Source organism: Tachysurus vachellii, chromosome 21 (genome assembly GCF_030014155.1).
Source record: "Tachysurus vachellii isolate PV-2020 chromosome 21, HZAU_Pvac_v1, whole genome shotgun sequence".
Taxonomy (NCBI): domain Eukaryota; kingdom Metazoa; phylum Chordata; class Actinopteri; order Siluriformes; family Bagridae; genus Tachysurus; species Tachysurus vachellii.
In genome coordinates, this window is record NC_083480.1 from 17671860 (window position 1) to 17699646 (window position 27787).

General features: G+C 40.7%; 1 protein-coding gene across 6 annotated transcripts in view; it reads right to left on the reverse strand.

Annotated features, from left to right (window-relative positions):
• The window catches only part of LOC132837653 (NACHT, LRR and PYD domains-containing protein 12-like), a 121827-nt gene that overhangs the window by 51824 nt on the left and 42216 nt on the right, over positions 1-27787 (reverse strand). For 4 of the 6 annotated variants that reach the window (XM_060857438.1, XM_060857439.1, XM_060857436.1 and 1 more), the window contains exons 1-7: positions 26869-26909; positions 25652-25745; positions 25283-25399; positions 24380-24496; positions 22267-22320; positions 20266-22071; positions 8832-9005 (exon numbers count right to left, since the gene is read on the reverse strand). The exons of 1 other annotated variant lie outside the window; for it this stretch is intronic. In XM_060857438.1, coding sequence (XP_060713421.1) covers positions 8832-9005; positions 20266-22071; positions 22267-22320; positions 24380-24496; positions 25283-25399; positions 25652-25701 — 2318 coding nt within the window. In that variant the 5' untranslated portion in view covers positions 25702-25745; positions 26869-26909. Of the gene's footprint in view, positions 1-8831; positions 9006-20265; positions 22072-22266; positions 22321-24379; positions 24497-25282; positions 25400-25651; positions 25746-26868; positions 26910-27787 lie in introns of those variants that run through there. One more of the 6 variants, XM_060857437.1, reaches the window with a different exon arrangement.

Sequence of the window (27787 nt, forward strand, 5' to 3'; positions counted from 1 at the left end):
GCGGCGACCAGATCCCGAACCGGATCGGGGAGTGTGCTGGGCAGGTTCTCCATATTCCGGTAGGAAAAAATAATTTCCCTTTTTTTTTTTTTTTTTTTTTTTTGTTAGGTCCGTTATTCTGTTACGCCAAACACAGAGGTGAAAGCCGAAGTGAAGGCAAACTGTTTTAATTCTACAAACACCTGGTGAGCAGAGATAAATATCCGGTGGTGCGCTAGAGAGCGCGGCCCACGAAGTCCGGAAGAGAGTGCTAACGGCGTGTTGGAAGCACGCCGAACCATTGGTAATAACGGACGGTGGATAGCGTGAGAGAGGGGATCTTATAGGGTTGGTGATGAGGTAGAAACGAGAGTCAGGTGTGTGTATTTAGTACGCCGGCGAGCCGCTCCGTGCGGGCGGGGCACGCATGGGAGAAGAGTCAGGTAGCTCCCTGACACTCGGGACCTGCACCAGAATATAAAAAAGTCAGTAAATCTATTGTTAAACAGTAACTGCAATCACAGTAACTGAATCCCTGAGAGGAGATCGATTAGTATTGGGGGTTGTGTCAGTGGTCTATCAAGGATAAATGTTATGAAGCAGCTAAAATAAAGACTGTGGGGAGACATAAATAATGCATAATTATTTTTTTAATAATTCATATTTTATTTTAAACGTGCACACATGGACTTGAGGGTGATGCCGTTTTTTTTTTTTTGATAAAAGAATATATTACGAGTGTAGGACAGGGGCGTGTCAGGACTCTGCCTGGACTTTGGCCATGTGCCTTTTGTTTATGTTTCATGTTCACGTGTCTGCCCCGCCCTTGTCTTTTCTGCCCCGCCTCTGCACACCTGTCCCTTGTGTATAATGATTATTTGTATTATTTAATTGAGCCGGGTTGCTTCGTGCAGCGCGGAATCCTATTGTCTCCTGTCGTCGTCGTCATATCTGGTTATGTCTGTGTCCTGTTTCGTGTTTCTTTAATTTATTAAATCTCCGTTTTTGTTAAGCTGTCCTGCATTTGGGTCCGTTTTTATCCCGCGTTCATTGACAGAAGGATTCCGCCAGACCAGGACCCAGCAGGACAGCTCAGCCTGGACCGGCCGCTTGGGAGCATTTTTTTTTTTTTATTGGATTTTTTTTTCCCTGGACTTTGCGGGTTTTGGTGACATCGGTCCGCATTTTTTCGGTGGGGGACGCCGCTCCGCTTCCGGCTTTTCCGCGGGGGGCGCCGCTCCACTTCCTGGTTGCGGGCCGTGTCACCAGCCCGAGTTTTGTTTTGTTTCTTCGGTGTCCTGTGACATCGCCCCGCATCTATCCGGTGAGGGGCGTCGCTTCACATCCGGTTTCCTGTCCGCGGGGGGTGTTGCAGGCCCGTGTTTTGCCCACTGGAGTTTTTTTCTGTTCTGTGGAGGTTTTGTTTTTTCCCTGCCCTCCCTCCCCTTTTCCTGGTTCTGAGAGGTGGGTCTGGCCGTGGTGCGTCGGGGGTTGTGCTCGGCCCTCCTGTTCGGCTGTGGACGTTGCTCGGCCCTCCTGTTCGGCTGTGGACGTCGCTCGGCCCTCCTGTTCGGCTGTGGACGTCGCTCGGCCCTCCTGTTCGGCTGTGGACGTCGCTCGGCCACTTTGGCTACGCCGCCGTGTGCCTTGCTCCCCCCACCTGCCTCGCCGTGTGCCTTGCTCCCCCCACCTGCCTCGCCGTGTGCCTTGCTCCCCCCTCCTGGACCCGTTGGGACTGTCAGGACGGTTTGGCGCGTCGGGAGCCGCGACTTGAGGGGGGGGTTCTGTCAGGACTCTGCCTGGACTTTGGCCATGTGCCTTTTGTTTATGTTTCATGTTCACGTGTCTGCCCCGCCCTTGTCTTTTCTGCCCCGCCTCTGCACACCTGTCCCTTGTGTATAATGATTATTTGTATTATTTAATTGAGCCGCGTTGCTTCGTGCAGTGCAGAATCCTATTGTCTCCTGTCGTCGTCGTCGTCATATCTGGTTATGTCTGTGTCCTGTTTCGTGTTTCTTTAATTTATTAAATCCCCGTTTTTGTTAAGCTGTCCTGCATTTGGGTCCGTTTTTATCCCGCTTTCATTGACAGGGCGGTTCTAGGATTTCATCTTTAGGGGGTTTTAGCCCTCAGAGAGAATTTAAAAGAAGAGTTTTATATTATATATTATATAACTCTGGTAATAAGAATTTGGTTGCCGTCTTTGCGTCTTTCCGCCGATTAACGTTATAGATAAACGCCTCCAGCTCTGACTGCGCGTGCGCGTCAAATAAAGCAGACAGCTGATGACGCACTTTTGAAAGACTACAACGCATGTGCGTAAAAGCAAAGTAAAAAAATCGCTCTCGGATCAAACTGATAAATAATTTTCTTTCCCATCGAAGACATGTCCTGCATTTTAACGTAATATTTATTGTTTATTTATGAAGGTAAAAATTATCCTTATAGTTTTAGGGTGGCTGAGATCACACACAGGGGGGCTGAAGCCACCCTAAAAAAGGTCTAGAACCGTGCAGGGGCATCTGTATTCGGCCTGAACGTAATGAAAGAGGCGTATTGTTTACATGTATTTGACTGCATGCAGCACTGCGCAGACAAATCAATCTATGACATCAAAGTTCCGCAAGAGCCATTCAAAAGCTTATCACTCTCGTGTTACATTGATCTCATGTGTCAATCGATCTGCGCCAACGCAGGTTGCTAATCTCTCTATTGTGATATGTCTCAATGGCAAATAATCAGACAAAAAATGCTAAATTAGTACATAACTACATAAGAACAACCTCTATACTGCGATATGCTCAATGCAAATAATCAGACTAAAAATCATGTGTTAAACAGTGTTTATTGTTTAGAGAACATGAACTGGAGCTTATTTTTAATAAAAAAAAAAACCTCAGCATCACATATTGTATTTAGATAACATTGTATTTTATAAAATATATAAATAATGACTTAAACACGATATAGAAAACTAAAACAGATATTTATTGACTGATAACACTTTATAGATCTTACAACACACACTGAAAAAAATGATTCATTCAATTTACTTTGTTTTATTACTAAATTACTGATTACTAAATTTATTTAAGGTAAGTGGTCGCAATCAATTTATTTTAGCTACATTTAAACAAAAAAATTATAAAAAACATTTTTGTAACAATTTTTTTTTAAATGTAGCTAATTAAATTGAATAAATTAGCTTATTATTCATATATAATAAGAATAACAATATGATATTTTGATATATTGCGCTCAAAATGCTTTAGATATGGAATGAGGGATTTCATTCAGGATCTGTTTTCCATATCCTCTACTACACCATAATATATAAAAAACAAACCACTAATTACACCAAATAACACTCTTTATTCAGATTTAAAAGCAATTTGGAAATACAAAACAAACTATTACAAAACAAACTATCGCTAATAACCCCATCACCAATGATGTTTACCATCAACAAACCAACAGAAGCATTTTTTCCGTAACACACCGCACGTCGCCTGAGGAAATCCAAAGTTGCTTCGAGCGGTACCACAAAGCCAGCCGTGACAGCGGAGATACTGTAGTCGCAGATGTGACTGTTTATGTAACCGGCAAAAGAAAATAACACATATTGTCGACTCGTCAGCCTACATGAAACACGACTGCCCTCTACAGGTTTTGTATTTCCTGCGCTGAACAATTTGACCCCCCTTAGATAGAGTCTCGCAGAATGCCGGAGGTATCCCGCGCCATTCTTCTCTCCGAGACGGGCTTTTTAAAAGGCCACATCTGTAGATCTAAGAGCACAGCTTTAGGGAATCATAATGGGCAAGGAAATCATCATGGTCCCTGAAATCTCGTTCTCTCCTTATTCTGCCATTGGCGTAATCCTCCAACAGTGCCATCATGAAGCATTACATACCCGGGTCACCGGAGGATTTATATGTTTCTAGCAATTAGACTGATAGTTAACACCTTGACAAAATCACAGAATTAATTTGTGGGCAAAAATTTAAGACAAAAATGTTATAGTGAACAAATGCTTCTTCATGATGGTTTTGTAATCAACACCATAATAGTTAGGACCGATGATGAGTAGCGATTGTGCTTCATGACTGTATTTGCAGACTTTGACATTTTATGATAGCTATATGTACATTAAGGAAAATATTTCGTTTTTACACTGTGCTCTGCAGTGTATTTCAAAGGGTATTTCATGCTATTCTGTATCACATGTAGTCGTGCCATCTGTACTGTAAGGCAGCGCTGATTATTCAATCCGAACTACTCGGGTCACGGGGAGCCTGTGCCTATCCTCAGGCGTCATTGGGCATCAAGGCAGGATACACCCTGGACAGAGTAGTGCTGATTATTATTATTATTATTATTATTTTATTTTTAATACATTTTGAATTACGTTTGGATTTTACTAGATGTATATAGCCTAAAACAATCGGCACAAATAACACTGTTGGATTTAATTTTCATGATAATGTGGATATAACGTATGAAATGGAGTGAAAATTAAATGTCATTAATTCTTATAATCGTTCTTCTCACATGTATTTTCTACAATCTAACTTCAGTTCACGACCTCACCATCTGTGTCGCCAATTCCCTTTGTCTCCAGAATGTGCGTACACACATCTCAAAGTTTGCTTAAAGGTGCGCACATTTTCCCGTCAAGTTTGTTTTTTATAGATCACAACCTTTGCGCGAAAACTGGCGTACGCACGTTTCCAGCCCCGTTTTGTGTGTACGCACGCTTTATAAATGAGACCCCAGAGGCGGTGGATTATGCATTTACGTTAACAAATCTTGGTGCACAAACTCTTTGTTATTGTTGGGAGACATTGCTCAGCTAACCTGGAGTTTCTCATGGTTAAATGCAGACCGTTTTATCTACCACAGGAGTTCACTTCCACCATTATAACAGCGGCTTACATTCCCCTGATGCTGATGCTAAGCTTGCTATGAAAGAACTTTATGCGGCCATCAGTAAACAACGACTGTTCATCAACATCAGAAGCTGCGTTTATTATTGCGGGTGGTTTTAATCACTCAAACTTAAAGGCAGTGCTCCCCAAATTTCACCAGCATGTTTCCTGTCACACCAGAGGGAGCAAAACCTTAGACTATGTATACACAAACATGGCTGGGGCTTACTCCCCCACCTGGGATAGTCAGATCACCTCTCTTTGTTCCTCACCCCCAAATATGCACCCCGAGTGAAGCCATCAGTAAGAAACATCAAGGTCTGGCCCGCAGAAGCAGATTTCACACTCCAGGAAAGGTTTCAACACACAGACTGGAGTACATTTGCATCTCAGGCCACCAGTGACACTCACACGGACATTGACTGTTACACCTCCTCCGTACTGGATTACATCAATACCACCATAGACAGTGTTACTACTCAGAAACAGATCATCCCATACCCAAATCAGAAGCCATGGATGAACAAGGAGGTGCGCCTCCTATTGAAGGCACGCAATACTGCCTTCAGATCAGGTGACGCACAGGCATACAGCACATCCAGTGCTAACCTGAAGAGGGGTATCAAAGAGGCCAAGCACTGCACCAAGTGGAAGATGGAGCATTTTTCCAACTCTGACCCTCGATGCATGTGGCAAGGCATCCAGGTCATCAGTGATTACAAATCCTCCCACTCAACCCACGCTGCCACTGATGTACTCTTCTTGAACGAGCTTAATGACTTTTATGCTCGCTTTGAGAGAGACAACAGAGAAACTGCCACCAAGCTCAAACCCTCGGCTGACCACCCTCCAATCACACTCTCCTCCACAGATGTCTGCAACGCACTGAGCCGGATCAGCGTACACAAAGCAGCTGGACCAGACAACATCCCTGGACGTGTACTCAGGGCATGTGCTGTGCAGCTTGCTGGGGTCTTCACGGACAACTTCAACCTGTCTCTTGCCCAAGCTGCTCTTCCTACTTGCTTTAAATGCACTTCCATTGTGCCAGTGCCAAAACACACACATATATATATATATATATATATATATATATATATATATATATATATATATATATATATATATATATATACATATATATTATGGATGAGCGAGTACAGCATTATCTGTATCTGTATCTGTTAACCATATGAATTATTTGTATCTGTATCTGTACTCGGAGTGGGTGGGGACTAACCCGGAAGTAGATTCGGAAGTCTTGAAATGGGCGGGATTTTAACCGGTATGTTATTTTAAGCATGCAATTGATATGGGTTGATCAGAAATTGTTATATTTATTGCTGATTAGAAAAATATTTACAGGGCAGCATCAGGATTGAGCTTCAGATCAATGGTTTTGATCATGATAGCAAACAAACTATATTACAGAACAAGTTTTGCAGCAATGAAAACAAAACAATGCAGTGCAATTATGAAGTAAAATGTAATGAACAACATAACTTTCTTTTTTAACTTTTAATTTTTTTATGATCAGTGTGATTTTTTTTTTGTTATTTTTATTTTTTTATTTATTTTTTTTTTAATTTTTTTATTTCCACACCAGGTGTGTGTGTGTGAGTGTGTGTAGCTTAATAATTAATTTGTAATATTTATAACACTAGCTTACTACCTTTATGTTTTTATGAAATACAGCAAAAACGTGTCAGACACTCAGTGTCTGGTTACTGGTTAGAGACAGCTGAAGGTTTAATAAAGAAAAAAAATCTCAGACAGGTAGAGACGCAATGCGAGTCGCATTCTACCAAGCAAGCACCACGTCTGAACGAACCAACGTTTACCAGAACTCTACTGGTTAGTAAGTACGTATTATTAACGTTACAACCCAAAGTAAAAAAGCTGAAGAAACCCTAAACGTTAACGGAAAAGACCCGTGAACCCGAGTGACTGAGGGAGAGACAGAGAGCTGTTCTGTGTGTGACTGTGAGTGAGCAGAGCGAGACACAGCAACACAATACATCTGTATGTGTGTAGGGGAGGGGCGCTGTGACTAGCCTATCACAGAACGCTGACACAATCAGCTACCCAATGATGATTTTCATTCAATCTGAGCACAGATATTGACTCGTATTACTCGTATAATACTCGTACTCGGCAGAAGTGCTTTATCCGTGCCGGATACTCGTTTCAGCCGAGTATCCGGCTCATCTCTAATATATATATTCATCTGTACATTATATTAATAGCACATATATATTCATTTGTATATTATATTCATAGAACATACATATCTGTAAATTACTGTTTATAGTATTAACCATATATTGTGTTACAGCACATATCCTTCTGTAGATCTGTATATTTGTTCATAGAATGCACACAACTGTAAATCACTCCATATTATCACTTACTTATTTAAATCTTGTACAAACTGTATATCCTGCACTTGCTACTATTGCACTGTGGTTAGACCTAAACTGCATTTTGTTGCCTTGTCCTTGTACATGTGTAATGACAATAAAGTTGAATCTAATCTAATCTAATCTAATCTAATCTAATCTAATCTAATCTATGAGAATCCTGAGGCATCTAGAAGCATCTACCAGCTCCAGCTGGACTCTGTGATACTATAAAGGAGATGTGAACTCCATGTGATCTTTTACATCAATACAACACTTTTTTTACTGTATATTTATAATCACACCCTCCAGTGTCACCCATATGAAGATGGGTTCCCTTTGAGTCTGGTTCCTCTCAAGGTTTCTTCCTTTACCATCTAAGGGAGTTTTTCCTTGCCACTGCTGAGTCACCTCAGACTTGCTCATTGCGGATAAATACCTACACATTGTGAACTAAATATATCTAATATTAATCTTGAATTTTGCACTCTATTATTCTTTATAGTATTCTTTATATTAACCTTTTGTTCTCTGTTTATGTTCTGAAAAAGCTGCTTTGAGACAATGTCAATTGTGAAAAGGGCTATACAAATGAATTTGAATTGAATTGAATGTGGAAGAAGGTGCTCTGGTCAGATGAGACAAAATTGAACTTTTTGGCCAAAATTCAAAACCTAATAATGCACATCACCCTAAACACACCATCCCCAACGAGAAACATGGTGGTGGCAGCATCATGTTGTGGTAATGCTTTTCTTCAGCAGGGACAGGGAAGCTGGTCAAAGTTGATGGGAAGATGGATGGAGCCAAATACAGGGCAATCTTAGATGAAAACCCGTTAGAGTCTGCAAAGACTTGAGACTGGGGCGAAGGTTCACCTTCCAACAAGACAATGACCCTAAACATACAGCCAGAGCTCCAATGGAGTGGTTTAGATCAAAGTATATTCGTGTGTTCGAATGGCCCAGTCAAAGTCCAGACCTAAATCCAATTGACAATCTGTGGCGAGACTTCACAGACGCTCGCCATCCAATCTGACTGAGCTTGAGCTATTTTGCAAAGAAGAATGGGCAAAAATTTCACTCTCTGGATGTGCACTGCTGGTAGAGACATACCCCAAAAGACTTGCAGCTGTAATTGTAGTGAAAAGTGGTTCTACAAAGTATTGACTCAGTGGGGCTGAATACAGATGCATGCCACACTTCAGATATTTATTTGTAAAAACAATTTGGACACCATTTATCATTTTCCATCTATTTCACAATTAAGTGCCACTTTGTGTTGGTCTATCACATAAAATCCTAATAAAACACATTTTTGTTTGTGTTTGTAATGTGGCAAAATGTGAGAAAGTTCAGTGGGTATGAATACTTTTGCAAGGCACTGTAGAATTATGTAAATCTGGCAACCGTACTGGTGCTGTGATTCCCAGATACTCCCAGATAATATGAAATCAGATTATAACTACTAGAGAATGTGTCTTACTGAGGATCAGATCATGTGACTCTCAGAGAGATGATCTTACCTCAGTGTCTTCAGTTTACAGTGAGGATTCTCCAGTGCAGCAGAGAGACTCTTCACTCCTGAGTCACTGAGGTTATTCCAGGACAGATCAAGTTCCCTCAGATTGGAGGATTTAGAGCTGAGCACTGAGGCCAAGCCTGCACAACTTTTCTCATTTAGACCACAATTATTCAACCTAAAGGAAAGAACAATATACATGATGCAATAATGGTGTACAGTATCACGTTCTCATGATTCTAAAAGAATTGTGCAAACGTGTTAAACAAGTGGTACAACATACTGTGATGTGTTTGTTGTGTAATGTGTGTTTACTAAATGTAGAGACATTTATACCACAGAACTACTGATTTTAGATTCTGATCAGACGTGTTGATTAATTTTCTCTAACAGACTGTAGTGCAGCTAAAATCACAACTTAATATTAATGAATGTGCTCTAATAATCATTGTTTCTATAGCAACAGCTCATTCACAGTAACTGGATTCTTCAAAGATTCACATATGAAATTTAAAAAAATTATAGTTCCCTTTTAAGGGAACTCGACGCTGCGTCAGTGCTGACGCTATGGGAATGCTTCTGTGAGGAAGTTGTGTCTGAAGCTCTGTGTGCACACATGCTAATTTAATGGCTCAGGAAGAACACGTGACGGAGTGGTTATGCGCCAGTAAGTCCATATAAGGGCATCTACATCACACTACTCCAGCTTCTTTGTCTTCAGAAAGTGCTCTGTGTATGTGTGTCAATTGTTTGTCCTGTCTGTCTAGTGCAGGGAGAGAAAAATATATATTTTAGGGAAAGCTAGGCGAGAAAACAATAATATGTTGCAATCTAAGCATTTTAAGAGATGTGTGCATCCTTGCCCCCGCTTTATCACAGGGGACAACACGCACTCTCTTGGTGTTGTTTGTTTGGGAGAGGGGCATGCTCGGTCGACTCTCGAGGGAGCCGGCTGCTTGCATTGTGAGGGATTCCCTCTGCATACTCTCCGTTCCCACCTGGCTGTATTTTCAGCTTCAGCTGCGCCTCGTGGTTCGGGTCCCAAGTCCGCCGAGGCGGCGAGGCGGCTTCGATCATGGGGTTTGCAGTTTGAGTTAGCGGAAATGGAGCAAGAGGCGGGTTTTTACCTTTCTCTTTCCCTCTCCCCTAACTCCGTTCACTCGGTTTCATTAGCTCGCGCTGCGATTTCTCCCGACCCAGAAGAGAGCATACTGATTTCCGCTTCAGGCTCTAAGGAGCTCAATGTGGACAGGGAGGGGCTTCCACCCTCTGAACAGCCGGCTGCATGCATTGTGAGGGATTCCCTCTGCATACTCGCCGATACTTGCTGGCCAGGGGTTGGGAACTCAGGTGGTATCTAAGCTCCACCAGGCAACTGACTTTGTGCTCCGTGCCACAAAGCAGATGGCCCACTCCATAGGCTGTGCAATGGCTGCACTGGTTGCCATGGAGAGGCACCTGTGGCTCAATTTAACAGATATTAAAGATAAGGATAGGTTCTCTCTTCTGGATGCCCCGGTATCACATCAGGGCTTGTTCGGTGATGCAGTGAGTACTGTCATCGACACGCACCAGGAGGTAAAATGCCAGTCGGCGGCGTTCAGGGAGTTTCTCCCTTGTCGCAGTGAGCAGCCTGGGTCATCATCCAGCTGCACCCAACCCCCTCCTAGCTCACTCAAGGCAATAAGGAGGGTTAGTGTGGCTGCCCATGCCCCCCATCTAAGACTAGGGAGGCCAGTCGGTGTACCCGGCCCAGACCCGATGCCTGAGGGCTGGGGTTTCTAGGAGCATCCCATTCAGTATGGCTCCCCTACTGCCTGCCCCTCCACCTCCAGCGTTTCAGGTAGCAGTAGGGTTTGTGCCTGCTCCTCTGCCTTGCACGGATCTCCCTGGGTTAGCACCTGCCAGTGTGCTGTTTCAGGGCACCCGGGAGGTCTGCGTGAGGTTGAAACCACTATCAGACAACCAGGCAGCGTGAAAACTTCTGCAAGGTGCGTCTCAGTGGGTCCTGGGTACTGTAGAAAAGGCTACAGGATCCAGTTCTCCTCCCGTCCTCCGTGTTTTCAGGGTGTCTTGCCCACGATCATTGGCAGGCACCAGGCAGTGTTCCTCCAAGAGTAACATCTCTTGCTCCTGAGGAAAGGGGCCATAGAGCGTGTTCCCCTCCAAGAGCGGGACTCCGGCTTTACAGCCGATATTTCATTGTTCCCAAGAAGGACAGGGGCTGTGTCTGATTTTGAACGTGCGGTTCAAGACTTACAGGTTCAAGATTCTCACGCTCAAGGTTATTGTGTCCCAGATCAGGTCCAAAGACTGATTTGTGACGATCGACCTTGAGGATGCTTATTTTCACATAGGCATTCTGCCAGAGCACAGGAAGTTCCTCAGGTTCACTTTTGGGAGCAAAGTGTACCCGTATTTTGTTCTTCCTTTTGGCCTAGCCCTTTCATCATGCATGTTTACAAAGTGCCCTGGCACCGTTGTGTCTCCAGGGCATCCGTGTACTGAATTAACTGGACGACTGGCTCATTCTGGCCCAGTTGAAGGCTATGGAGGCCAGTCATCGAGATGCTGTGCTTGCCCATATGAGGTCTCTAGGACTCAGGTTGGACCCAGAAAAGTGTGTGCTTTCTCCTTTTCAGAGAACCATCTTTCTGGGGCTAGTTTGGGACACCACGATGCAGGCACATCTGTCTCCCGCTCGGGTGGCTTACATCTTGTCAGCGGTAAAAGCTATTTGGCTAGGCCGAGGCCTCTCTGTCGCTGAGGCACACAGGGTGCTCGGCCTCATGTTGGCAGCAGCCAACGTTAACCCTTTGGGTCTGCTTCACATAAGGCCATTCCAGCTCTGGCTCAGGGGTGCAGGCTTTCATCCTCGCAGACATCCCCTCAGGGTTATAAGGGTTACGTGCTGTGGGCTTCGTAACCTTCTTATGTGGAAAAGACCCTGGTTCATAGCCTTGGGTCCCACTCTAGGGGCGTGTCATCATCACAGGACTCTTTCGATGGACACCTCGCTTTTGGGCAGGGAGCGGCCTAGGATGGCTGTCCTGCCCAGGGTCTATGGGAGGGCCACTTTCTCTCATGACACATAAACTGCCTGGAGATGAGGGCTGTGTTTCTAACACTTTCTTCCACACCTCAGGGGCTGCCAGGTCTTAGTACAGCCAGACAGCACTGCAGTGGTTCCCCATATCAATCATCAGGGCGGTCTGCGTTGTGCCAGCGTTTCAGGTTGGCACAGCAGATTCTGCTCTGGGCAGAGACCAGGTTCCTTTCCCTGGGAGCTATTTTCATCCCAGGGCATGTAAATCAGAAGGCAGACTTCCTGGAGAGGCAGGTGCTGAGGCCCGGGGAGTGACTTCTCCACCCCCACATGGTGGAGTGAATTTGGTATGGACGTGGCTGAGGCTCCGTCTGTGTGCCTTCCCCCCGGTAGCTCTGCTCCCGCAAGCCCTAGCCAGAGTGCGCCACGACTGGGTCAAACTACTCCTAGTTGCCCTTCGTTGGCCCTCTGGATTTTATTCACGGTTCTAGCCTCCCTCCTGAACGGCACTCCATGGAGGTTCCCGTCAGGGAGGATCTCCTCTCTCCATGGGTAGTCACCCTCTGGTCTCTCACTTTCTGCGTTGTGTCAGGTGACTGAGGAGATCCTGCAGACCGCACCTTTCTTCCTGAGACCTCTCTGTGGTCCTGGAGGGGCTGCTGGAAGCCCCCTTTGAGCCCATGGAGTTAGCCTCTGAGAAGTTCCTGACCCTGAAGTTGGCTCTTCTCCTAGCCTTGGCCTCTCTCAAGAGAGTGGGGGATTTGCAGGATTTGTCGATCGCCCCACGCCTGCCTAGAATTTTTCCCCTGGCGTGTCCAAGGCTTTTCTGCACCCTGGGGCAGGATATGTCCCTAAGGTGCCCAGGATGACTGGCTGTCCAGTCATACTGCAGGCCTACTGTCCCCCACCCCATGAGTCAGCGGAACAGGAGAGGCTGCATTCGCTTTGCCCACTGAGGGCCTTGAGGACTTATGTCCACCGCTCTAGCTCGTGGAGTAACTCCTCCGCATTTTTGACTGTCTTGGGGGCCGGAATAAGGGTAATCCAGTTTCCAAGCAGTGCCTGGCACACTGGGTAGTGGAGGCCATTAGCTCAGGCCTATGAGGTGCGCGGTCTTGCCTCTCAGAATCAGGGCTCACTCTGCTAGGGGTATTGCCTCGTCCAGTGCCTTGGCCAGGGGGGTTCCCTTTGAAGATGTTTGTGCTGCGGCAGGGTGGTCCTCTCCGCACACCTTTATCAGGTTCTATAACCTGGACTTGGACCCGACTCCAGGGTCCCAGGTCCTGCAGGGCCTTTGATGGTCTGTTCCCAGTTTGCTCGTTCTCTCTCACGGCCTCTGGCAGAGTCATCGACCGGTGCATGGCGGCATGGGTATTGGCGTTCCCATAGCGTCAGCACTGATGCAGCATCGAGTTCCCTCGAAAGGGAACTACACCGGGTCACCCTGAGAAGGGAACGAGATGCTGCGTCGCTGGCCACGCCCCGGGCATCCTCTCGCGCTTTCTTCAGACAAATAGAAGCTGGAGTAGTGTGACGTAGATGCCCTTATATGGACTTACTGGCGCGTAATCACTCCGTCACATGTCCTTCCCGAGCCATTAAATTGGCGTGTGCACACACTCTAAAAATGATTCATGGGGTTAGTTTGTAAAAAAACATTTTCAGCCTAAAAAAATTAAGTTTGTAATATGTATTGTATTGTACCAATATATGTACCAATATTGTATTGGTGAGTTGATAACTCATTTTAATAAGTCTTTCAAAATTAAAATAAAGAATTCTGTCTGAACTTAATTATATATCAATTTTTAACAAACACTTTTACCTTCACGTAACAACAGAAAAAAAGTAAGTTAGTGAAACTTGTATATCTAGTGAGCATCCTTTAAATGCTGAGTAAAGGCAGAATTTGCCCGGACTTGTTTTGCTTCCAGAGTGGGACAACTAGGAGCCGGAGAAACAGGAGATTCGACGCTATATAGGTAAGTTAATCGTTTTTGTTTTGTTTTAATCTCAGCAGCTACCAACTGTATACAGAAATTAGAGAATTGCCTAACTTAATTGAGAAAAATCTATCCCACCTGCTGCTGAAATTAGAAAGTGTATTCAATGTACCACAAAGGTGTATTGATGAGTTAGTGGAAGACCTGCACTTTGTTTCTTCATCAGCTTCAGGACCTATTTTAAAAGAGCTTTTACAGTCATGCTTAAAGACATATAATTGTGAGGTTGATGATTTAATAATCTCAGAGATGGTGACAGATCTATGTGAGTGCAACCCAATTGCATTAGCTCTAAGGAGTAATGGCCCTCTTTCAACCTCCTACAAAAGAAGAGAATACTTCAAGGAGCATTTTTCCATGGTGGAACCCATAGAGTACTTGCTCAGTGCCATGGAGCGGAGAAGTTTCCAATTTGTACCTATTTTGAAATCGTTACATGAGATTTTAAAGAAAAAAGAGATCCAGGATTTGCTCACACACAGTTGTGAAGCAGACAGCAGTTCTGAAACTCAGTACAAGTCATTCCATGATGGCACAAATTTAGAACAGGGGCATTTTGTCCAAGGACAATACAAGAGCACAAGGTGCATGTTCAGACAGCACAGAGAGATGAGTCTCATTGTTATGGAGTAAAGAGACAATGCCCACTGTCTGAAAAACTAAAACACTATCTGGCTACCCTCCCGATTTGCTACATGATCTCTTTGAAGGTATTTTACCTTTAGAGTTAGCACTGTGCCTAAATGCCTTAATTAAAGGTAAATATTTCACATACAATTAACTAAATAAATTAATTAAAGAGTTCCCGTACAGATGGTCAGATTAAATAGATGCACCACAACCAGTTCCACTGAATTTTGCTGCAAGAAAAAGTGTTGGTGGAAATGCCCATGAAAATTGGGCTTTGCTTCGCCTCCTTCAACTGATAGTTGGAGAAAGTATACCAGCGAGTGAACCAACATGGCAAGTCCTTTTGAACCTTAAGGATAACTTGTCCTTTCATCTGTTCATACAGACTCAACCATCTGTTTCCTTGACTGCAAGATTTCTGAGCATCGGCACAGATTCCTGGAGGCTTTCCCTCAGGAAAAACTAATTCCGAAGCATCATTTTCTAGAGCATTACCCACAGCTAATAAAAGCTTTTGGTCCACTTGTGTCTTTGTGGACTATGCGCTTTGAAGCTAAACACAGCTTTTTTAAGCGTGTTGTCAGGCATACCCGCAGCTTCCAAAACATTCTTTTGTCTCTTGCTGTGAAGCATCAGTTAATGCTTTCATACCATCTATATGGCAGTCAATTTGTCCAACCATCTCTACAGGTAGCAAAACTGTCAATGGTGGATTTGACTGTGCTGAGGGAAGACATTAAGAAAGCACTGGAAACAGAATTCCCTGGCGAGTCGTTTGTCCAGATGGCAAACACAGTGTGTTACAGTGGCACCAGTTACTCTACTGGAATGATCTTAGCACATGGTTGATTCAGATAGCTGTTGTACATGGGAAAGTTGACTTCATTGTGAAATGTTTGAATGCCTGGTATATTGAACATTTTAGAAGCTATGAGCTTGAAAACACAAGAAGTGTGAAAGTTATTGAGCCAAGTGAGCTGTTAGACATCTTCCCAATGGCAGCATACACAGTTGCAGGAAAGCGTATGGTGACCCAGAAGCGGTACATTTATGTACCATAGAGGCAGAGTACTCATTACACGTCATTTTTTAGAAAAATCAATAATTGTATCATCCTCTTCATAAATGTGAAAAGAAAATGACTTTCTACTTTAACATACTTGCCCAACACCTAAGCACAAATAATTTTCTTGTTACTTCAAACAGTGAGATATTTGCTTCAATGATTCAATTAGGACTCCTCTGATGTGCTATAGTCTTTTCTTTTTGCTGGCTAATATGTTTAACTTCTATTCTATTTTTACACTGAGTCATCTATAATGACTCAATATTAGTGTCTTGCTTTGCCAGGACAAAAATCTGTTGATACAAACATGACTGGATCAAAAATACCAGCGTAATATGAAAGATAATTACTTTTTGCATGTTAGTTAATAGATCAAAGGTGATAAAGTGCAAGTCCAAAGCTTATAATTTAGGTAATTATCAGTGTTAATATTCCCTTCTGATATTAAATGTTTAAAGGATGTGACCGTGTATTCTGTTGTAACTCAAACTGTAGTGGTGTGATTTTTCTTGCAGACAAATGTCTCATCCAGCCAAACTTTGGATCATTCTTCAGGATCATGACATTCGTAAACTTGACTTGCCTTATGGAATCCCTGGGACTGTGGGTGAACTTGAGTCTATTGTGAGAGAGACATTTGGGCTTGATGGGAACTTTACTTTCCATTGTAAGGATTCTGATTTTGGAGAGGAATATTTTTCTCTTAGCTCAACAAGTAACATCAAGGACAAGGACACAATTAAGGTGGTTCACATTGTTGAACCTTCCACACTTGCTCTGACCTTTTCTGATGTAGACAGTTCCATTGAAAGTGCATCAGACGCCTCCATCCATACCTCAGCATCCTCGGCCCATACTTCAGTGACCTCTATCCATCCTTCTAGCAGTTGCTCTTCTGGGTCACAGGATACACTGATTCTTTCATCACCTGAACACAAGACTAAGCATTCGCAGCGGTGGCCAACTGAATTTCCAGTACCTCGCTTTGCCTATGACACAGAACTTGTGCTTGCCTCTGGAAATGAAGCTCTTAAGAAGGATGGAATTCAACTCAACTTTACCACAATCCTTCCAGACATCCTTGAGAAACTGGCTGAAAGCATCTTTCAGTATGTTGCCTACCGAACAAGTGCAGTTGTCTGTTTTTGCTGAGGTGATGATTCAGAAGCATCCCTGGCTTAAAGAACCAGGTTCATATAATGGATGCTACGGATGGAAACAAAGACTAAAATATAAAATGGGCAACTATAGATCAAAACTGAGAGGTCTTGGATGGTCTGAGCTTGATGTGAACTCTCTCAAAATGAACCGAGCACATGATAAAGCACCTGCAAAAAATATCAAAAAGCCCAGAAAGGCAGAGGTGAACTATTTACGCCCTCACCCACAAGGAGAAACCGAAGGAAGTTTGGAACATGAAAGAGTAGAGCTCCTTAATGAAGTAAAGAAAAGGAACAACTCCCAGATCATCAGTGCAAAAATGGCAAAGGCATTCTCCAATCGCAGGAAGGAAGTTGTCAATCAAGCACCACATGTCAGTGACCTAAAAGACAGATGGCCTGCTCTTTTTGATGCAGCTCAGGTACATATTTTTATAATTTTGTGGTATGTGCTATATTGGTAAATTTTCAACATTAACAAAATGTGTCTTTTTTTTTTACAGATAAATGAAGAATTCAGAAGGATCACCACTGTTAACCTGGAGATAACGTTCATGGCAAAACTGGACAAGTACTCCCCAAAAATAATGTCCTTGGTGTCCTCAAAAGGAGGGGCTGCAAAAATGAATATTCAGTGCATAAAGAGCATGCTGCTAGAGGTGTGAATAAATTTAACATTACAAATAGAAAATGTACTTTTTTCCAATAGTTATCTGTGTGTTGCTGTGCTGGTTTAGTGCCACCGTAGAGAAAATATTGGAATTAAAATTTGACAGGTGGCCAGAAACACAATGTGTTGAAAGGAATGCTCAGTGTCTGCTGGATGTGTTAAAAAGCAACTTTATGCTTATAAGGAAAATTATGTCGTCAGTTAGACCTCTGTCCCTGAATGACTAAGAAAGAAACATCTTTTACAACCAAGACTATAATTACTAAGGAAATAAATTGTAACTCCTAAGATTTAACTACTGTGTTTATTAATGTCCTGTTTCTTTACAGGATGATTCTGTGGAAAGGAGGAGAGAGACTGCTATACGTTCCTTAATAATATATCTTGGAGAAAAGGAGAAAGATCTCTTTAAAGAGCACTCGGTATGTAAATCAGATACTTACACTCAAATACACTGTACTTTGTATTACTCATTTTTAAATATGACTTAAAACACTGACATTGATTCTGACCTACTTAGGATAATGTGGATAATGATGTAATGAAGATTGGCATAGCTAGAGGTGCCACACATTTTGACCCAGCCATGACCAGTATTATTATTGAGGGAACGGAAGTCCTGCAAGACCTGGATGTATCCAGAGCCTGTGCCCTGCTAATGGGGCTGATATATGCTCTCAACCTCAGCTACCCAAAGGAACTATAGAATACTTTTGAGGTGTTTCAGAAGATAATTCTTGAGCTGGAGGGTATGAAAGCTAGCCCGAAGGTAATGTCTTTAAAAAATAAACTATTGTCTTTCTGAAATGGTGGACTGTTGACTTGCAGAAATGTTAGGCTGTTGTCTTTCAGAAATGTCATATAAAGGTTTGTTGTGCATACACATACAGCAGCTGTAATTTTTTTACATGAAGGTTACAATGTTCATTTGTTTGTTTATTTGTTTACAACATGTTTACAATGTTTATTTGTTTATTTATTTACTTAATAATTTAAAAAAAAGAAAACTTTAGCTTCAGCTAGGTGGACCTAATAATCTGGCAATTGTGTCTGTTTCCTGTGATTTATTTATTTTTTTATTTTTAATTATTTTTCTGTAAAAAAGTTTTTTTGGACATATGTTGACACTGATTTTATAATAAACCAGTTTCATCATAAAACTGGAATTGCTGAGTTATTTCTTCTGATTGAAGTGAAATAAGTTACTTGTACTCAAAAAAATTAAGGTAACAATTTGTCAAAATAAAGAAGTTAGAATAGCTTAAATTATGTAATTTGACCACTTAATATCACCAAAACTTTGAAATTAAAATTACATTTTTTCTACTTAATTAAGCTCTCTCTTAGAGGTTAAGTCAAATCATGTGGGTTGTACTAAACAAATTGGGTTAGTCTAACTATAAAAAGTTTATGATATCTACTTAATAATGATTTGAGTTGAAGTTACTTAAAAAGATGCATGCAAATTGTTACCTTAATTTTTTTAAGTTGAGCCAGCATTTTTATTTTTTAGAGTGCACAAAGAGCTTCAGACACAACTTCCTCACAGAAGCTTTCCCATAGCGTCAGCACTGATGCGGTGTCTCGTTCCCTTATCAGGGAACTGTCTTACATACATAACCTGGTATAGATTTATTAGGAGTCTCCAGTGTCAGCACTGTAATATTCAGTAAGTTTTTTCATTAGAGAACTTTACACCTTCTGGTTTAATATAATATGTTTTGTGCTTTTTTGTCTTATTATTTTCAAGTGCGGAACTTAAAAGTGTCATTATACTGAATAATATGGTGTCTCGTATGGTGTCTCGTCTGATTTTGTACATTCTCAATTAAAGTTTTTAGTGAAATTACCTTCACTTCTTCATTTTTCATCTTCACCTGATGAGCTTTAATATTGATGATTATAATTTATAAGTCAAAAGCTATACTCATGAATTGCTTGCCATGTCCACTGATGATGTCACTAACTCCACTGTAATAATGATTTCAGTGTCTATCACAAACTATCACTAGAAATGGAATGTCATTTACACAGACAAGTGTATTGATACAGTGAAACTTTTGTTTAACATTTAAATGTGATAAACCTTCAGTGTCAGTGCTTTGTTCCAGTCAGAGGGAACATTTATGTTTGTGGAAAACTTTGTCTTTTCTCTGTGACAGGACAAGCTTAAGATTTTTTGTCTTATCAAAAGAGGAAAAGCAGCTGGTGCAGTTACAAGATCAGTGACAACAGAAACCTGTTTGATGGACAAATTATTTTCCTATTAGAGGAATAATAATATATTTTACTGTTAACAGTAATTTATAATAAATAAATAAATAAATAAATAAATAAATAAATAAATAAAAATAATACATTTCAGATCATTTCAGTTTCACTGCTGCATGTTGATCTGCATCACAACACCATTCTCCACTATATTACTCTAATATTATCTAAGACTTTATTTTATTCCATATGCAATGTATACTATGTTGTCAAACGTATATGGTCACCTGACCATTATGTGCTTCTTCAATAAACTGTCACTTCAAGGTTGAAAGCACACAACTGAATGAAAGGGCTCGAGTGGAAGATCTCCACCACTGACTCTTGTTCATTAGGGATAAATCCAAAGATAAAAAACAAAGCTGCACTTAAAAGCGTTATACTATATAAAAATGTATCTGGAATAAATATGGAATAAAACGTTCAAACAAGCACATAGGGGTGTGATGGTCAGGGGTGCACATACTTTTGACCATACAGTAAACATACTTCATTAACAAGTTCTTATGTTATCTTTTAAGCTCTGTAAATTCTTGTTTCTTGCATGTTCATGCTATAAGAATGTTGTAACAGTTTATTTATTATTACTTACTCGGCTTTTCTGGAGGCTGCAACCACAGGCAGGAGCTTCAGAAGACCATCATCTGATGTATGGTGTTTGCTAATATATTTATTCAGGACAAACACATCCTGTTCTTGCACTGATGACAGTAACACAAACACCACAGCTGACCACTGAGAAGGAGAAAGTTCAGTATGTTGTAAATTTCCAGACTGTATGTAGTGTTGGATTTCCTCAACTAGAGAATGATCTTCCAGTTCATTTAGACAGTGGAACAGATTGATGGATTTCTCTGTAGAGGGATTCTCTCTGATCTTCTCCTTGATGTAATTAACTGTTTCCTGCTTACTGTGGGAGATACTTCTTTTGTTTCCGTGTCTGGTTTGTAAGAGGATCTGATTGGACTCCAGTGAGATACCCAAAAGAAAGCGAAGGAAAAGATTGAGATGTCCATTTTTACTCTGTAAAGCCTGATCTACTGCACTCTTGTGTACATCTGAGATTGGAATTTCTTTAAACTTCTTAAATTTCGCCCAAACCTTAGAAAACACTGAATAACACTGAAGAACATTTTTCTTTTCATTCATGAATGTCAGGTGCACATACAGAGCTGCGAGGTACTCCTGAATGCTCAGATGAACAAAGCAGTACACTTTACTCTGGTGAAGCCCAAACTCCTCTCTGAAGATCTGTGTACACACACCTGAATACACTGATGCTTCTGTCACATCGATGCCACACTCCATCAGATCTTCCTCATAGAAGATCAGGTTGCCTTTCATCAGCTGCTGAAAAGCCAGTTTACCCAGTTTCAGGACCATTTCGTTATCTGTCTCTCTGCTCTCTGTGTACTTTTTCTTGATGATGTTTGTCTGAATGATGAGGAAGTGTGTGTACATTTGAGTCAGAGTTTTGGGGATCTCTCCACTCTCTGCTTTACCCAACAGTCTCTCTAGAACAGTGGCTGAAATCCAGCAGAAGACTGGGATGTGACACATGATGTAGAGGCTTCTTAATGACTTCAGGTGTGTGATAATTCTGTTGCTCAGGCTCTGATCTCTGATCCTCTTCCTGAAATATTCCTCCTTCTGTGGGTCATTGAACCCTCGTACCTCTGTGACTCGATTAAACCACTCAGAGGGGATTTGATCAGCTGCTGCAGGTCTGGAGGTGATCCAGATGAGAGCAGAGGGAAGTAGATTAACTTTGATCAGGTTAATCAGCAGCACATCCACTGATACTGGTTCAGTTACATCACACACTCTCACTGTGTTCTGGAAATCCAGAGGGAAACGACACTCATCCAAACCATCAAAAATAAACAGAACTTTGTGCAGACTGCAAATGTTTGTTTCTTTTGTCTCCTTAAAATAGAAATGAAGAAGCTCCATCAGACTCAGTGTTTGATCCTTCATCAGATTGAGCTCTCTGAAAGGAAGTGGAAATATGAGATGAACATCCTGATTTGTTTTCCCTTCAGCCCAGTCTAGAATGAATTTCTGCACAGAGACTGTTTTTCCAATGCCAGCGACTCCCTTTGTCAGAACGCTCCTGATGGGTTTGTCTTCTTCAGGTAAAGGCTTAAAGATGTCACTACATTTGATTGGTGTTTCCTCTGTAGCTGCTCTCCTGGATGCTGCCTCGATCTGTCTCACCTCATGTTCATTATTGACTTTTCCACTGTCTCCTTCTGTGATGTAGAGCTCTGTGTAGATCTGATTGAGAAGTGTTGGGTTTCCCTGGTCTGTTATCACCTCGCTCATGTGCTGAAATTTCTTTATCAGATTTAATTTGCATTTTTCCTGAACATCTGCTCCAGCATATGAAGGTTCACACCTGTAATTTGATGGTGGTTAAAGAAATTTGGAGAGACTACAATCACACACTCTTGTTTCATTCCAAACTACTAAAGCTTTAGATAATCTCATTCATTTAAAAAATCCAGTTTGATTAGAACAACATCACGTGAATGGAGAGAAGCACAATACCAGAATGTGACTGTCATGGTCATGAGGACGGTCAGGATCTTACCCTGGATCTGTGACGATCTTCTCTTCCTTTCTGTTTCCACCCATCTGCAGGACACTGTGTGCAACACAGAATTAATTGTTATTTTTATTTTCTTGAATATTAAAATAAATAAAAACAAAATTGTACGAGTTAAAACTGAAGTTTTTTTTAAATATTTTAGGCAAATGTTTTGATCCCAAAGCCTGAGCCTTTTTTCATTTGGTGAGTAAGAAATAGACAAAAAAATCAATGTAATTGTGCCGTCAAACATGGCCACCATAAACGATTCCCAGCACACATGCTCACGGTCATGTTCCTATTCATCAGATAAATAATTACACACAACATTGTTACACTCAGTCTGAAGACACACAACATAAACTCGTTGTTTGCTTCTAATCCAATATTTTTAACTTTGTCTTATCATATCATTTTGTCACATCCAGGAAGGAAGGAGACAGACCCGTATGCAGGATAGCTTCAAACGGGTTTAATAAATAATGAAGACAAAGACAGAAAAGACAATAACTGAAACAATACAAATGGCGACACTTAACAGGGACTAAACGTAACTAATGATTCCGCGCTGCCATCGGCAACGCGGCTCACTTACTGTAAATATAAAAGACAATGATGACACAATATGGATCAGGTGTGACGACAGGGAGGAGCAGACGAAGGCGGGGCAGACACGTGACAAGGAACAATAACAAAGGCACATGGCAAAAAAGTCCGGGCTGAGTATTGACACATTTCAACACTAGTTTTTATTTTAATCACCATATATTTTGTCTACACAAGTCTACACAAATGCTAATGATTATTTTTCAGACACATTTAATAAAGGTATGCGAGTGTCACTTAAATATAATTAAGGACACTCATCACAAGATAAAAATGAACTGCTGTATTTTTTACCTACAGTACAATGGTTTATCTATAAGGAGTCGGTGCTTTCAGATGCTCGGTGTCCAGCACTTCACAATACAGTTTGGTAGTGGGGAGTCTCTTTATTTAAATCAGACTTAATGAATGAGTGTGTTTATACTGAATATCAGTACAGATGTGATTCAGTTGTAGGAATTCACAAAATTTTCACAATGAACAAGTTCTTTATACAACAGTTCTATAAAGAGGAAATTAATATTGAGAAATTGTTTATTTATTCTCAGTTTCTCAGTGGAAATAAGGTTCTACACTCACATTACAGCACTGGTGCTTCAGGTGAAATAGCTTCTATTTTTCTTTTTATCTTCATCTGATAAAATTTCTTATTTTAAGTCACGAGTTACATTCATCAGAACCATATTGTTTGCCATGTCTGATGATGATGTTTCTAACTCTACTGAAGTAAATGTTTCAGTGTAACAAACTATTGGTAGAATTAAAATGTGATGAAATGTGTTATACTGTGATGTAATATTAATATTCTTGGAACACTGCACATTTAATCAAATTTTTGGACAGAAATAAGAAAAAGATAAAATATACTTAATACAGTATTTATAATACAGTCATTTATAATCTGCACGAAAGCTGATTTTCACCATAACATCAGATGTGTTGACTGAGTCACTGCCCATAAGACAGTTAAAACATATTCAAATCAAAAGCCTTGGATGAATAAAGAATTCTGTCTTCCACTGAAGGTTTTAATGTCTGGAGACCAGGAAACTTACAGTGCATCCAGGACCAAGCTGAAGCAATGAATCAAGGACCTGAAGCACATTTACAGGATGCTGATTTTAACACCTCTGACCCTCAGTACATAAGGCAAGACATCCAGGTTCTTGCAGACTATAAGACAGCCATCACACCCAGACATAGTGCTAAACTAATAAGTAGGACAGAGAGCATTGGGTACGATAGTAAGAGCTTCACTTTTGCCATAATCAAAAAATTGTGTTAAAATTGTGTAAAAAAAAAAAAAAGTTCTATTATAGTCCTCAGTTTGAATATTTGCTCATGACTGGTTATTATTTGTTTCTGATACAACATTTAACTGTTATGTGTTTAAAGTACCTCAGATCTGTTGGTGAAAGTTTACATCCTAAAGGAGGTTTTCTGAGAGAACACTGAAAATCTGCTGACCAGACAAGCAAAAACAAAGCTCAGAGAATTCAGGCATTATTACCTGTGTCCAGGTGACGGCTCTGCATCTTTGACTGCAAGAGGAAGATTCATTGACGCATTACTCTTCATGGAGACACAGCTGGGTAATGATGAGTCTGATCTCTTTACCTGTTTTACACTGAACACAAAATACACACAATTTCTACAACTAAATTAAAAAAAAAGTTTACAGTGTCAATAACAGTAACAGACACTGGTAAACACACACATGATGTGGTCATTTAGCATGAGATTAATATAAAATACTGTTAATAGTTTTTGTATTTTGTTTATTCATTGTAACTAAACAAAACACAGAATATTGTATCAAGAAGTCAGAGGTCCCCTAATGGACCAGTGTCAGGATCCTGCACTCTCACTGCCACGGCCTGGGATCCAACACAGCCGCTGAGCGTAAAACCAGTGTTAATCCTGTGTGAGGTTAAATGTATAGACTGGATGTTTCGCTGTGGTGACCCGAACAGGGAGCAGCCAAAAGAACAACAACAACATTGTATCACCAAGTAAATGCCCAGAAATTAATCCCCCAAATAAATCCAAAATAAACAATATCTACTGTCTGTCTCAGTAATTAAAGCAAGTATGTGTGTGTGTGTGTGTGGGGGGGGTGTTCTTTTGTTTTGTACTGAAGACTCAAAATGTTCCTTTAAATTCTGGAGACCAGGAAGCTTACAGTGCATCCAGGACCAAGCTGAAGCAATGAATCAAGGACCTGAAGTGCATTTACAGGCTGCTGATTTTAACACCTCTGACCCTCAGTACATAAGGCAAGACATCCAGGTTCTCACAGACTATAAGACAGCCATCACACCCAGACTGGTGTACATCCTACATCTGAGAGAACACTGAAAATCTGCTGACCAGACAAGCAAAAACAAAGCTTAGAGAATTCAGCCATTATTACCTGTGTCCAGGTGACGGCTCGCCATCTTTGAATACAATACGATGATCCAAAGACTGATCACTCTTCATGGAGACACAGCTGGGTAATGGTGAGTCTGGTCTCTTTACCTGTTTTACACTGAACACAAAATACACACAATTTCTACAAATGTGGTTTGAATTTCTGTTTATTGTTGTTTTTTTTTTTTTGCTCACCTCCTCTGACTCTAAATAGTTTCTACATTTTGTATACACTGTACTATCTTACAGCTCAAATAACATTTAAAGCAGAATATTGTATCACTAAGTCAATGCACTAAAAAAATTCCCCAATACACAGACTGTGTAAGCTGATTTCCAAACAGATATTTGTTTATACAGAGGATCTTACCTGTGTCCAGATGAGGAGTCTCCCTCTGTTAATGTTAGAGGAGGATCCATGACCCTCAGTCTACATGGAGACACAGCTCATAACCTGGAGAATACTGAACAACACAAACATAATATAAGATATTTTATTTCATCACATAACTCTTCATACAGAAGAAAACAGCAAAGATTTCACAACTTTTTTGCCATCAACCTTGTTCTTGTCCTCAACTCAATACCAGTTTAGGAAGCTTCTGGTTCAGAATGTATTCTTCATTTAGACTGATAGACAGATGATGAATGTGCCAGGTTAAATAATGAAAAAAAAAGCCCTTTGCAAAACAAGATACAATTTATTAATGTGACCACCTACTGAAACTTATGAATAAAATCAGGCCATATTCAGAATTAACATCAATATATACAGTATCTCAAACTCTGGGACCAACCGAGGAACCTGGAGCTGTGCAGCTTATGTTTACATCCAAATTGGACATTTACTATGTAGTGGCCGTATCTAGTTATTATTATTATTATTATTATTATTATTATTATTATTATTATTATTAGCTATTTTTATTGATACATAATAGTAAAATTAATATTCTTGGTAGCAGACAAGCTGGTTTAAAGTTTTTAGAAACTATGGATCTCCTGGGTTTATCCTAAACAACATTCCCTATATTTTACACAGAATAAATATAATGATATTAGTAGTAGTAGTATTATATAATTATTATGCTGGTGTCAGGTCACATCATTTTTAGTGTCCGGATTATTTCATAAACATTAAAAATACATTGAAACATTAACATTAAAAATAGATGTTTCTTGTTCATGGTTATGATCCATAAAGATAAAATCTTGATCTTTGTTTGGTGAATCTGCTCGACTCTGCTGTAAACAGGTCAAAGTTTGAAGCCCAATACAAAAGTTTTAAATTATGATCTGACTAAATGACGTGTTAAAGTCACTGGTGGAATCAATGTTAGAGTTTATTCCATTTCACTATTCATATAGAGGAGAGAAATTAGTCCGAATGTAACATGATATTTTGTTCAGATGACACGAGTAACACTTATATAACTCCACTACATCATACATCCTTTATGTCCAAAATAAAACTTTTACCAAAAACTAGGTCATTTTTCGTACTTTTATTTTTGTATACACACAGTATACAAACATTTATCCCATTATTCTTGATTGTGATGTTTTTAAGAGAGAGAGAAATCTTACCGTTTATAAACAACTCATCAAAATGGTGTCGAGGACAAAATACTTTCACTTTAATTTTTACAAGATGTAACAGGTCTAGCCGGCTACTAGATATAGTTCCATTCCTTACCTATAGGGGGCAACCTTGATTGTCTTTAGTGTATATAAGGTAGTAGGCTAGTAGATGAAAAATGTATGGTTTCCACCAGTGTTTTTACTGGCATTTCTATTACCATGTTTCTATTACCATTGTGAGTATTTCTACTGTGATTGTCTGACTTTATATGAAATAATGTTATATAGTAATGGCGAAGTGAAGCTTTATTGAAGCAGTGAAGCTTTCAACCCAATTGTATCGGAAAAAGGTTAATTACTCGAAGCTTTTCAAATCAGGGCTCGATGAGGACCTCTGCTGGTGAAAGCGCTATCACAGAAGGTTCCACAACCAAACAACGTATTAATTTTAGAAGCAAAAAATAATGGATTGACAAATTAAGGATAGATTAATAAATAAATGTATCAATATATTAAATACCTGACCAAAGCATGTTCCATTGCAAACGCATAGTAATTCCAAACGAAAATGTAATAAAGATAACTTTTTGTATGGTGAATGTGGACATTTTGACTGTTTTTATAAAATGTTGAAGGTACATAAGTGCAGACACACTTTTAAACGATTATAAATCTGCCTTACAGACTACTGTACTGTAGGCTAGATGGATGCTTTGTGCTTTATTCATTCATTCATTAATTCATTTTCTACCGCTTATCCGAGCTACTTGGGTCACGGGGAGCCTGTGCCTATCTCAGGTGTCATCGGGCATCAAGGCAGGATACACCCTGGACGGAGTGCCAACCCATCACAGTTCACACACACACTCTCATTTATTCATGCAATCACACACTACGGACAATTTTCCAGAGATCGCAATCAGGT